This window comes from Trichoplusia ni, chromosome 1 (genome assembly GCF_003590095.1).
Source record: "Trichoplusia ni isolate ovarian cell line Hi5 chromosome 1, tn1, whole genome shotgun sequence".
Classification (NCBI taxonomy): domain Eukaryota; kingdom Metazoa; phylum Arthropoda; class Insecta; order Lepidoptera; family Noctuidae; genus Trichoplusia; species Trichoplusia ni.
The window spans coordinates 224,581-238,823 of NC_039478.1; the positions used below are offsets into that span (position 1 = coordinate 224,581).

The window sequence follows — 14,243 nt, forward strand, 5'->3', positions numbered from 1 at the left end:
ACGCAAGTACGTAAAAATAACTTTTAGTTTATTAAGATCAACTAGAGCTATTAGTTAATGATAAGCCGCAAAAATTCATCAAGTTTAAAAATAAAAACGTTATTTACGGCTTGTGTGGCAGTGGTAAATCGTGGAAGCTTTATATATATTATTATGATATATATATATATATACGTGAGGAAGTCGTAAAAATTATGTTCACCAATTGATAGCACGTAATACGTATAATTTAAATTACCAAATTGAAATCTATTTGCAATAAAATAGTTTCACTATTGAGCAGTTTGGGCCTGCTACAAAGATGTATTTCAATTGAACACCAGCTACATTAGCCTTTACTTGAATAAAAAAAAAATGATAGTGGTTAAGAAACTAACGATAAAAATCATTTTGATAAATAAGAAGTTGGTGCGAGTATAATAAAGAATCCCTTACGTCGATTTAATAATGGGCACTAGGTTGTTCGAAATTGCTGTGATAAAAAATAACTGCGAGTTAAAAACTGAAAGCATATTTTCAAAAATATTGGGTCTACGTACCGAGTCCAATCAACGTTATACCTGGGAATTGGGCGTTTTCTGGCACATTTTTTCAACGACATTACGCGAAACTGTTTTAAATGAAATTCTTTTTTGTTTCAGAGGTGCCGGTGGAGGAGGCATGTTTGGTGATGTCAATATATCAGCCATTTTGGATTCATTTAGTATAAGTTACGACAAAAGAGTAAGGCCTAACTATGGAGGTTAGTAAATTTATATGAAAATCGAATTGACTGTAACTATTTTTAGGAAGGGCTTAAATTTAACATATATAATATTACTTGTTGTGCAGAGCTATCTGCCATAAATAGCTAGTCGTAGGGACACTTTAAGAGAAAAATATAAATCTGTGTATAGTATAATACAATACTCTAACCGCTATTCAACAACAGGGTAGTTGACTAATTTTGAAAAACTATTTCATCTTGTGCCTTAGTCTACTTTAGCTGAAATATGAATTTTTCAGTAAAATTCAATCCGTAACATATTATATTTTTATGAACTATTTGACATTATGGCTAAAAGATACGCCAAACTGTCATGGCGACTCATGTAACGTCACAATATGCTAAACAAAGAACTGTTTGGTTGAGTGGATAACAAGTTTTTACAAATTATCTTTTAAAATGGATCACCACGATATGTCAATAATATTGTCAAATGTCAAGTTTGTTTTATGTTGCAACAAGTGACGTCACGCGTCGTCATTTCTCAAAAATATTAAAAAATTATGATTTATTTAATCAATGTGACCGTTTTTTCACATAATATTAACATACCATAAAAAATAGAAATCTTCAAAATATTTGCTCACTGTCAACTACCCTAAAACATCAAAATAAAGAATTTGATCTAAATTATGTTTTCACCTTTTTCTTTAGACGCCAACTTAATATTTAGTAAAAAAATCGTCTATGAAATTTTATTCACTTTAGTTAAATATTAAATTACATATTAAAACGTGTAAAACTGTTTCTTTAAATTTACATTCATCAATTTAATATTTTATTGTAACTGACAATTTTATAGACAGCATGGTGCTTATTTGCCATGTTTTTATGACGTTTGTGCCGATGCTTCAATAATGCATATGCATTTTATGTATATGCTTCCCGATTTTTTTTATCAGTATGCTGTTGCTAAGGACAGCGCATCGTTTCTTTCATTATAAGTATTTGTAAAACTTCACCATTTTCTTAATATTGGAAACAGTTTTCCAGAATTTCTTGGGTTTTAGCCATTCCAATCAACAGAAATTTATTTTTAACTTTCAAGTACTACTGTGAACTTGAACTGCTTGATATATTGTTTATTGTCCATTCGATAATATAGACTTTAGCATTGGACTGGTTACAAGAAGTTAGTATACAATTGTAAATAATTCATTACATAGTTGGTTTCTATATACTTTTGAAGGAGATGGCAAAAAATCCTTACATTTAAAACCCAGAAACGACAATGAAATGATTATCGATTTAGCTCGGTAGTCATATTCCCAAAGCATATAAAATGAAAAGGCTTCATTTTATTTGAATTCCTTCTCTTTAGGGATGGCGATAATCATTCGCCAGTCTAAAAAAATGACTTCATCTAGTAATGAGAAAAAACTAAAAACGGCTACTTGTGGTAACAAAATCTCAGCCTCAAACAGGAGAGATACCGAGCCCACCTCTATTTCTTGATGAGGGTTAACTGCTATTAGACCACGTCGCAGCCAGATCAGCATAAATTGTATCGAGGGGAAAAAGTCTTTGTGGCAAGCACGGTACAGGAGTCTTGAACAAATGATATACGCCTTTTGAATGATATACTGAGCTACCTTAGCTATCGATTTCAAATTGCGCCCAATAACTCCTGATAAACGCGCTTCTAGCGTAGTTCTCAATTACTTCGTTATTTTGCCTTCAGCCATTATTGGTAGTTTGTGGTCATAAAGGGCCGGATCTTTGAAGTTCTCAAGATCTTGCTTTAATGCAGTTCTGTTTTATGCACTTGATATTATTTCGCCTTTGTTGCCTCGCCGTCTATGTCTCTCTGGGTTGCAATTGCTGAAGAGTAGAAGTTCTTGTGGATGTTGGTCGTGTGCGCGCATATACTACAGTTCACCATAACCTCCGTCTGCTTGAGTGTTTATTTCACAAACATTCTGCCAAGTTTATTCTCATTTTTAATGCTCTTAGAAAACGAGAATAGGTTGCAGCAGTTCACTCAGGCAACACACTCAGTGTAGGATCACAGGGTTGTTTTCTTAACACAACCCGAAAAGCATATATGATTTTACCTGCCCAACGGCAATTTTTTAGTAAATGTATATTTTTAACTTTACTTTTTAAGATTAAATCGTTACCGTCGACGCTGGGTTTGTTTGAGGGTTTTTTGACTATCTATTTCCTGAAAGCTCCTTATTGCTGTCATGTTTTTACCAGTTCTTTAGGTAAATATCTTTGTATTGCGTTTTTCGGAAAGCGAATAATATTTCTTAGCATCTCTGCATAACAAGACAAATATTTACATGGTACCTTGACTTATTGCGAAGATAGTACGTAAATTTATTTTCAGAATAACTTATCCACGGCAATAAATGCTTCAAAAATACGTATAAATGGGTGCTTGTTCTTTTGTAACGTCTAGTGTGAACAAAACGATTCGCTTCTAAAAATCCACGTCATGTTCTATCTGGAAAAAAAATTGAAGATATTGATCTGGAGTTCAGTTTACTCAGCATTCGTTCCGTCCATGCTGATTTATTGTTTTGGGTTTACTGTGTCTTCTTTGCTGTCAATTGTCTTAGTGTTAGTATTTAATACGTAAGTAGTTTAAAACTACAACAAACACAGAAATTGACAATATTTTATTTCTATTTGTTACAACAATTTTTGGTGAAGTAAATAACAGTCTTACTATACCTTTCTGTAGCACTTGTAGTTTTTTGCAATATCCTAATAATCGACTGCACCAACTATAGCTAACGCATTCATTTTTCTGACATTATAGTTCGTAAAACTTTTGAGCGCGTACCTTTTATTTTCGTGAAAATATGTACAATTCTCTAGAATTTTTGTCAACTAACCTGGAGATCTAATTACGGTAATTCAGACACACAACTAATATGAAGACGGACTGACACTTGTTATGTGTTATATATTGTGTCGTTTTCAGGACCACCCGTGGAAGTGGGGGTTACCATGTACGTGCTCTCCATCAGCTCTCTGTCTGAAGTGAAAATGGTATCTTACTTTCAAAACAATATTAAAGACACAGCGCCTACATAGCAAGATTTTGTCCCTTAGCATTATCACCAGCATTAACCGTTCATCGTAGCACCCGTGTCCACGGTTCGATTGCATCTGATCTTTATAGGCGCGACACTACCACGCGATCTGACGCTATTCATCACGCAAGTGTCGCGTGTTGCGTGCAGGTGTCAAAGTCGGGTTATTTGGCATGTCTCAACAGAAAGTTTGTGTTTTAGTTCATCTGCACGCACCTCGCGTCTCTCGCGTCCCTTCTGCTCCGCTCGCCCGGCGATGGGGCACGTCACCGTCCTCTGGTTTGGTTTTCACGGCGCGACGCGCGCGCGACTCACGATTGGGCTTGATTGCAGGTCCGCCAGTGGAGGTGGGCGTCACCATGTATGTGCTCTCTATCAGCTCCGTCTCCGAAGTGCTCATGGTACTCGCCACTGTCAGCTCACGCTTGTCTCGGTCGCTCCGGCCGCGCGCTGCGCCGCTGCGACCGAGCAGCCCCAGACACGAGGCTGCGAGCATGTCCGCGTTTGGTGGAGCAGATCGCCCTTTGTCCGCCCACTTGCTTTCTTATTATGTTTCCTGGTAAACTTGTTATTGGAGGAACAAAATTTAATAATGAGATCATAATAAGAAAGGCAACTCGTTGAACCCTAAAGATACCCAGTTGTGTCCTGCAGTACTCGTAATTCCAAAGTCGCTGCTAATACAAGTGATGACGTCTGCTGTTTGAAATGATATTGAATTCCTATTTTGAATTATTACACTCTCACAACGAATGAGGAGCCTTACTCTTAATTAAATATAATTTTAAGAAAATGCACGTTATTTAGTCATACACCTGAAACAAATCAGAATTGAAATAGCTAACATTTCAATGGATAAACATATTTTCTCCGTTTGAACACATTCCTTTATCTGTCGTTTGGCAGTACTTTTCTTTATTTCTGAGTCACTTGATATCACGAAAATTATTTTCGTAAATAAAAAAGCCAGTATGTATACCTATAAGAATTTATAAAAAGTTCTTTTATAATTGGTTTTCAGTTTTTCACCACTATATAATTTTTCTTGCGTTTCAAAATAATAATTATTTCTTATCCTTACGACACTTAAACATCTTTAAATCTGCGCCTTGGGCACATTAGGTGCCTGATGTACTAGAAATATTGAAAGCACATACTGGATTCTTTAATTTTTCTACTTACATAATTGGTAACGCAAAAAAAAACATCCATTCGTTAAAGTCGTCTTCCAATTTCGTCATCTTTCCATTTCAATTCTCCTGTGTTTAGTCCTCTCCTCTTCTTAATAAGTGTATTATTTCTTCTGCACTGAATTTCATTTCAGTACCAACCAATAGAAAGGGGCCACCCACTCTATTGGTTTTCCAAGCCTAGGTTTTTACGGAAGCTTTCGGTGTAGAAAATGTTCTTTTGTTTATGCCAGACAACAAGGAAAGGAATACCGACCACTACATTGATGTTCTTGAAGTTCTCCCTTACTTTTAGTTTGTCTGGCCAATACATTATGCCCAATAGATAATACATACTTGTTTGATATTGTGTTAATTTATCGGCTTTAAACAAATTTGATTTAGCCGTATTATAAACGTTGAAAGAAATTCGTTAGAATAACAGAACTTCATCACTTGCTTCACTTAGGTTTGACGTAAAATGCGTATTATGTTAAAACCACATTGTTGAAACAATAATTTCGTTTTTAGTGGCAACAATAAAGGCCTACATAATATAAACATCATTCCATGATAAATTTATTTAAACTCACATTAAAATTTGATGTGTTCGAGCTCTATGGACTTGCGACGACTGTTTATCTCTTATCGTGACTCATTTTGTAGTTTGTTGTGTATGAACGTATTATGTGTATTTACTGAAATATTGCCAATATAATTGTAACTTTCTTTTCTCTCCAGTGACTTGGAACATCGACACTATCTGACCTTAGTAAAGTTTAAACAGTTGCATTTTTAAGTTCACTAAGAGTCGTAATTAAAAACGAAGTTCAGGTCAGAATATTAAACCGAATTCGGTTTTCCAATATGTCAAACTGTGTGAGCTTGCTAGGCGTATGTTTGGGCGAAGGACCCTGAAGTGGAAACCAAATCAAGGTTGGGAAGGTCACAATGAGACGTGACCCATGGCCCAGGGTGGGGAGGTTGCCTAATTAACTATTCGCAAACTCTCGATTCGACCTCATTAAAAACGTTATTTTTTCCACAAACCTGGTCCAAACTTAATTGGTGGCATCTTGTATACGTGCCGGCTTCTTAGCTTGAGTCAAGAGACCAGCCTCTATCGAGCCGTGGGTGTTCGCCTGCGCCGCCGCGCCTCTTACCTCGCCTTGTCCTTTCACTTAGTACACTCATCTCCCTGTTCATTCTTAGATCTCACCTGTGTTCTGTAGGCTTCACGTCACTGTCACACTCTCTGCACATTTTGTTTTTTCTTAATTGTTTTAAGCTTTTCGCTCAATTTGTCTATTCAATGTAGTGCAGTGTCTATATTACTCTCAAATGTTACTTCTGTCCGTAGTTATAAAAACCAAAATACGACTTACTGTGTATTATATTACAATTGTATGTAATAATATCGGCAGCTTACTTATTCATAAAATATCTTAAAAATAAAATCTCTTAAGATCTAATTATTAGAGAATTCACTGACCTTTCAATCCAGGAACAGATTCTATCAATAAGTCAAGGTGTTTTTTCTTTTCTACTTTGTCAGAAGCTTGAATACTATTGTAAATTTCCGAGTAACATCGATTTTTAGAAATAAACTACTAATTTTTTAATGTTTATATTAAGTAATAAAATTTCTTAAAGCTGGGCTACTGTTCAGTGTCAAAAGTCAAGGCTTACGTCTTCTTTTCACTGATCTTAAGCCCAAACCTGCAAATGACTCATCGAGTGTCGACACAAGCCTCTGTAAATCTTTTGGGGGAGTCATCTGCATACATCATCTTAATAATAGTCAACTATAACACTTTGGTGTGAGCTTTGAGTCTAGCTAAGTTGAAGAAGTCACTGCCATTGATTCGAAAGCGGATACGAGTACCCTCTGATAAAGTCTGCAAGATATCCCGAACCACACCTGCTAAGGGCACGGCGAACAGAGTTGGAGCGAGTACACAGCCTTGCTTTACGCCCCAACTCACTGAAAAGAACTCTGAGTCTTCGCCCTGCACATTGTTAACAACGCCTCCAAGTTTCGTCAATACCCCTATAAGTCTTCTCGAGGCACACTGTCAAAAGCTTTCTCCAAGCCAACGAATCAACGAGGGCGCGTACATCCCACGTTGAAAATGTCATATCATGGGTTTTAATGATCTGAAGCTCATTCCTTCTTTTGTTTATTTTTCGACCTCTTGTGGTTGATGCGGAGACAACCTACCTCCAAATTTGTAGGATTAATCCTAGACCCCTTCCCGGGTCCCCTTAGTCCGGGGGGAGTAGGGCCTCTCTAAATAGAGTTGCTTCGTCACTGTGAATTGCACTGAAAACAGACATTAGACAAATCCAGGTTAATATCACAACCACCAACTCAAACAACTCTCTAACTCAGCTCATCGCTACAGGACTCGATTGAATCGGGCTCCTTTGCCGGAGCCAAGTCAATTGCGCAGGAGATATAGTGCACAAAACGTAAAAAAGACAGTATGCGCTCGTACGTTCGTACGTTTAAGTATACAATGCGAAGGGGGACCGCCACAATCAGTAAAATGCAGGAACGTCCCTAAGTCTCCGTGAAACCTCTGATGCGTCTCGGTTGTAGGACGACTTATTATGAAAATAATGTACTAGTATCGTGTGAAACATAGCTGTGTAACAAAAAAATCCCAACTAGATAATTGTCTCATTTTAAATCCCTTTACTTACAAGTCCTTGAATATTAGGTCTTATCGATAGTAACCTCTAAAAGTTTTGGCATTTCAAGCCACAAAATCTGGCCTTAAAATGCCTAAATTAATAAATCCTAACAAATTAAATTTTTTGTACACTACACGGTACATCCATTCTGCCGATGTTGATGATAAAGCAGTTTGATTTGGATGAAAGGTCTTAATCAAGACATGTTCATATTAGGTTATTACCATGTAACGTGGGCTTCTAAACTTATTTTGATGATTTCAAATTAAAAATTAACTATTGAAGCCCCTGATTTATGCCTTGAAGAATAATAAGATATATAGATAGAAAATTATATTATTCTACTTAAAAGTTATCCAGGATACCTGTTCCGGTTTCGAAAGGTCGGCTGCTAAAGTTGTCCGATAATCAGATACAAGTTAGAGCTTACCTAGCCCCCGAGGAAATCTAAATTAATCACAAGTCAAACCCATAGTGTGTTAGAATGTGAGCCTGTTTTTTGACTGTTAAAGAGATTCACCTTTGTCCGTGTCACCGTGATATTAAATACCATACACTATGACACTTTATAAACTTAAATGTTTATCAAAAAAGCATGCTGATGTTAGATGTTTATGTCTAGTTACCCGATTGTGTACTGCTGTTGACGTATTTAGTTCAAAGCATAATGATGATTTTAAGCAATTTATTCGCGACATTTTATGTTCCTACTACATACTTGAAATTTTATGAATATTCAGAAAAGTATGTTTCGTTTCTGGCAAGTATTTGGTTGGAACTAAATAATTATAATCATCTTACATTCGACCATGTCAAAAAGTTTTATCTTACTTCCCCTATCGTAATACCTGGTATAAAAATATGACGCTCAAAATTTCTCTCCTCAGGATTTCACGCTGGACTTTTACTTCAGACAGTTTTGGACCGACCCACGGTTAGCGTACAAAAAACGAACAGGAGTTGAGACATTATCTGTTGGCTCCGAATTCATAAAGAACATATGGGTGCCCGACACGTTCTTTGTGAACGAAAAGCAATCTTATTTTCATATAGCCACAACCAGCAACGAATTCATACGTATACACTATTCTGGCTCTATCACTAGGAGTATCAGGTAATAAGACATTTGGAATAAGTGTGTGCTGCAAGTCTCAAGGGTAAAAGTATCGTTGCTATTGCCCCGTGTATTTCCAATTGTTACTCTCCTGTAAATTTCAGGTTGACGATCACCGCCTCCTGTCCCATGAATCTGCAATATTTCCCAATGGATCGACAATTATGTCACATAGAAATCGAAAGTTGTAAGTATCTGTATTATTGGATATAATTATGTATTGCCATATTGTGTTTTGAAACTTGTACATTAATCACAAAATGCTAACTTTGATAATACAATATTGTTAATGTTTTAGCTGATATAAGAGTGTTGCTGGATAACCGCACGCTTTGTGTGTCAGTTGCAAAAAACGTAATATTTGTTTTTATATACTCGCAATGCCATTATCGACGAGAATAATTCGGAACTACATATTATTATTATTAAAATATATTTAAAAAGTTAAACAATTCGTTGCAGATGATAGAAAAATAATCGAAAACAATATTACTGATAATGTGTGTATTGTGCTCACCAAAGCAATCATTAATTTGATTCTTTACCACGATGCAAATTTATCACTAGGCTTACAGAAATTGTGTTGTGACCACTTTCTTGTATCACAGATGCTACTCAGGGGTACCCTGTGAGCACAAGCGTACAACATAAGCGTCGACACGTGCTGTGATTTCTCTCGTGTTTTCATAAATTGGAACGTCTCCTTCTCGCATACAGCACCCGCAGAAGGCAGACTCGTAAATAGTAAGCCTTTATTGTCACGAGCATCAAGCAAATGAAATGATTCTGAGACATCGACGCTGCGATTTGCTGAGTGGGCCAAAGGAGGCGGGGTACGGTGGCGCCCGCAGGGTCTGCATAACCACCGACGGCCGTGCCGCAGACAGGCATCGCACGCGCCCGGCGCCCGGCGCACACCCACACCCTCGCACTAACGCTGCTTGCGCCCATCACTCCTACACCGACTGGTTGCATGCGCATAACCAAACATCTTGATGGCTCGCATTATTGGACTCACTATGCTTTTCTCGTTGTATTTTTTGAGCTTAATAATAACGTGTTACATTCATTAGAGATATCATAAAAATATCACAGTTACTTTAATGCTCTTTTATCACGTAGGTAGATTATATTTTTCTATCATCCATATCGAGTTAATCCGAGTGTTAGTAATTGTGCTACATTTTAGTATACTATTCTCGGATTGGCTTATTCGTGTTTGTTGCCATATAGCCCCCGAGTCAAATCCTCGACACAGCAGCAGCCGCGTGAGGGAAACGCGATGCTTCGCAGCGTAAGTGATAGCGTTTTGTGTGTTTGGCATGTCTCCGGAGTCGGGTACACAATGAGAGACATTCGGTACCATTGGAAAGATGGGCTGACCAGCGTCGGTATGAGCAACGAGGTGCAGCTGCCACAGTTCCGGGTGCTGGGCCACAGGCAACGAGCCACTGTTGTTACACTGACGACAGGTAACCGATCGCAATAGCTGCTCTCCCAGCACAGTCCATCCATTGCCCGCCACCGACCTCGTCTCCCTCAGCCCGTGTGCAGACGATTGAAATCGCGACACTAGCACACACGCTAAACACGACACGATAATCGCACGACGAGATGCGCGGAACTGAACTCGCGACTCCCCCGCTCTTACCCCAAACGAAAAACGACTCGTGTTTCTAAAACCCATTGAGATGGGCCTGGGGTGGTTTCATTTATAATGTCCGCTGCGCACAGTCGGCTACACCATGCGGGACATCCGCTACAAATGGAACGAGGGGCCCAACTCTGTGGGTGTTTCCAGCGAGGTGTCGCTGCCGCAGTTCAAGGTGCTGGGCCATCGTCAACGTGCTATGGAAATCTCCCTTACAACAGGTACCTGGGTTCGCGGGGGAATCTAAGAGTAGGGAACGAAGGCAATGATACTTAGACACCACTACGTGGAACACTGGACAGAAACAGCCACGATTCTTTCACGTCCTGCTTTTGTATTATTGCACAAAACACTATGAGTGGTGTGAAATAGTTTTATGTCATGTCATTTAAGTATTTACAACAGATATAATAAAATTAATTGTTATTGTTAAATGTCTATAATATCAATGTCAATTAAATATTTTGAAAATTTTCCTCCAATACAATGTTTTGTAAGATTCGAAAACAATATTAACATAATCGTAATATTATGTGATGTATTAATTCTACAAACAGAAATATGATTTTCTAAATGTATGAGAGCTTACTATTTTTTCAGTAGATTCTAATTCTTCTACCTTTTACAGGAAACTATTCAAGATTGGCATGTGAGATACAATTCGTACGTTCTATGGGGTATTATCTCATCCAAATTTACATTCCGTCTGGTTTGATTGTCATCATATCGTGGGTGTCATTTTGGTTAAACCGAAATGCTACACCAGCCCGCGTGGCTCTAGGTGTCACCACTGTATTGACGATGACGACGCTTATGTCCTCAACGAACGCCGCTCTGCCCAAGATATCATACGTCAAGTCCATTGACGTCTACCTGGGAACATGCTTCGTGATGGTCTTCGCCAGTCTTTTAGGTAATATACTTAACAGTATCATTCTGCCTAGCGAACGATTTATACAAATGATGCGAATTTTTCTTATCTTGAAATTTATATTTTGCGAACGTAAAGCCATGCAAAAGCTCCAAAAATAGCCAATGAATATTTCGTTACGGATACCATTCTCTTATCTTTACAGAATACGCCACGGTCGGATATATGGCAAAGAGAATCCAAATGAGGAAGCAAAGATTTGTAGCTATCCAAAAAATAGCATCGGAAAAGAAAATTCCCGTCGACTGTCCACCTGTGGGTGATCCTCACACGTTATCCAAGATGGGTACTCTCAGTAGATGTCCGCCTGGAAGACCCTCGGTAAATTGGGCTTTGGCAATTTATTCCTATTTTTTCTCATACGTAAAGTGTTCAAACAAGTAAGATTTTTTTCTAAAATAAATTCCAGGAAGTAAGATTTAAAGTGCACGACCCAAAGGCACATTCTAAAGGAGGAACTTTGGAAAATACCATAAATGGCGGCAGAAGCGGCGCCGAAGAAGAAAACCCTGGCCCTCCACCCCACATACTTCATCCCGGCAAGGTAACTATTAATACGACCTCTTATGTTACTAAGCGATGCTGTTAGTCTTGCGATTTTAATTATATTGCATTGCGATAGGTGAATTTTACTATTGGGATACGTATTCATTGCTATATGCGCGTGCGAAATTCATTGCTGTGAATTATTATGTAGACTTCATAGTTCTATTTTGCTAACCATAGGTTATTATTTTCAGGACATAAGCAAATTGCTCGGTATGACGCCTTCGGATATCGACAAGTACTCGCGCATAGTGTTCCCCGTCTGCTTCGTATGTTTTAACCTCATGTACTGGATCATATACCTTCACGTATCTGACGTCGTGGCTGACGATCTGGTTCTACTGGAAGAGGATAAATAGAGGGCTCTGTATATGGATCCACTTATTTTTCCACAATTCTTCCTTATAATAATTTGAAACAAGCTTGAACTAGAGATCTTGTATATTTAACATAATTGCTTCCCTCATCGGTTGACAGAAATGACACCTTGTGTAATTTCACTTACATTCGGGAAAAAATATACTCGCAAAATGAGTTTGTAGATATTGATATTTATTAAACATAGAAGTACTAAACGTAATGTAACAAAGTTGTAAATACTTGAAAGGTACGAATAATTATGGGCGATATAGTATAAGATCTAGGTGTTTTTCTTGGAATCTAAAGTAGAATCCAAACGACTGAACTTTTATGTCATTTCGGCCAAGTCGCAGGAAATGACGTGTACTTTGTATTATTTAGTTAAATACCAGTAGAACGTAAGTTTCTTAGTCTGTCAAGGGAATTATAAAATAAAGTTAAAAAAAAAAACATGAGTAGCCATGGTCAACAAGCAAATATATTTGAAAAATTTAACTGTTTGTGTTCAAGACAGATTACAATTCATGATTATTTTTATTTCAATGCTTTTTCGAGCAAAAATTGCGTCTACCCGGGAAAAATTAACCATAAAAGTTCCTAAATTCAGAATGGGGGAATTTGATTTTGAATAGTTGTATAGAATAAAGTTTCAAATTATTATGTGTGGTAAAATGAGTGGAGTAGATAAAAAAATTAGTAATACGAATCTGATGCTCAAACTCTGCTTGAATTCAATTAGTTTTAGTAAATTTTTGTAACTATGTCATAAAATTAGTGATTTGTTTATTCTTTGCTGATATCGTTGTAATAATACCATTAGGAGTTTTCTTTTAACAGTAGTTGCAGACCATTTTAATAATTCTAAACTATTTTATTTGGAATCGTAGCTTTATTTTTTAACTTGTTAATGTTAATTAATGAATGTTTAAGCAAGTGACTTTGCTTTTCATCAAAGAATGCACGTTGAATTTTGATATTTAATATATTGTAAATGTTTTATTGTGTTATTTTGTTACCGTTATGGATACAATGCGTAATTATGTCAGAAATCAAGTGCATTCCATTATCCTTATACATATCTTCTACACGAATCGGAACAGGTAACTATCCACCAGTTTCAATAAATTATATTATTATTTTTATCATTATAACGGAACAAACCAGTTCTATTAGAGGCATGATGCAGTCGCCAAATCTAACAAAAATTGTAAACCCCAGCATGTATATTCCCATTTTCGTAACATCTAACTTTTTTCCAAATTTCTACATCTGTTACGTTTAGCTTATAATTTTATATTATTTATACATAAGAATAAAATTTCCTAGAAAACGGACGAAAGCATTGGTTTTAACTGACTCAGGTATATTCTGCTTTATCCTCATCAATATTTGTTTTATTGATCTTGTTAAAAGCTATTCGTTCATTATGCATTTAAGTTCAAAAAATATGATTAACTTCGAGTTTAAATTATACAAAAAAGAAAAAACATTCGTTGTGTCATATATTTCGTGATCAAGAAAATAACGTTATAACGAAAGAAAAAACGATACCACTAGTAAGTAGCTTGTTTTAAAGTACGAAACGACAGATATAAATAAATATATGAGTAACTACTAAATAATAATTTTAACAAGTATACAAAATAAATCAATACCGCCTTATAACAAGGCTCGCTTCAAAAAATCCTTTGCTTAACACCTGATCTTAACAATCAATATATTGCGCCAAGCGTCGAAGATAGTCTTAATAGAGTGTACTCATAATCTCACGAATATGAATTCGCTCATTAAACGGCGCATTTCCTTCAAGTAAGACCTGACCCTTAATAGTTGAAAAAGCTCAAGGCGCGCTAAATGCTTATTCGTTTTGGGTTCGTTGCGTAAGTAACTCGTATATAGATCATTGCGTTCCCGAGCAATTCCCCTCAAAAATGTCAAGCCCTATTTTGGTTAAACCTCAGTGAG

At 36.9% G+C, this 14,243-nt stretch overlaps 1 protein-coding gene across 1 annotated transcript; it reads left to right on the top strand.

Moving 5' to 3' along the window:
• The first annotated feature begins 400 nt into the window (after window positions 1-400).
• On the top strand, window positions 401-14,243 carry LOC113499427 (gamma-aminobutyric acid receptor subunit beta-like). Its single transcript, XM_026879944.1, has 9 exons — window positions 401-742; window positions 3,699-3,766; window positions 8,564-8,790; window positions 8,895-8,977; window positions 10,525-10,662; window positions 11,070-11,354; window positions 11,518-11,693; window positions 11,782-11,916; window positions 12,113-14,243. Exons 1-9 carry the CDS (start codon window positions 448-450, stop codon window positions 12,275-12,277), a joined length of 1,572 nt encoding a protein of 523 aa, XP_026735745.1. The 5' UTR covers window positions 401-447; the 3' UTR covers window positions 12,278-14,243.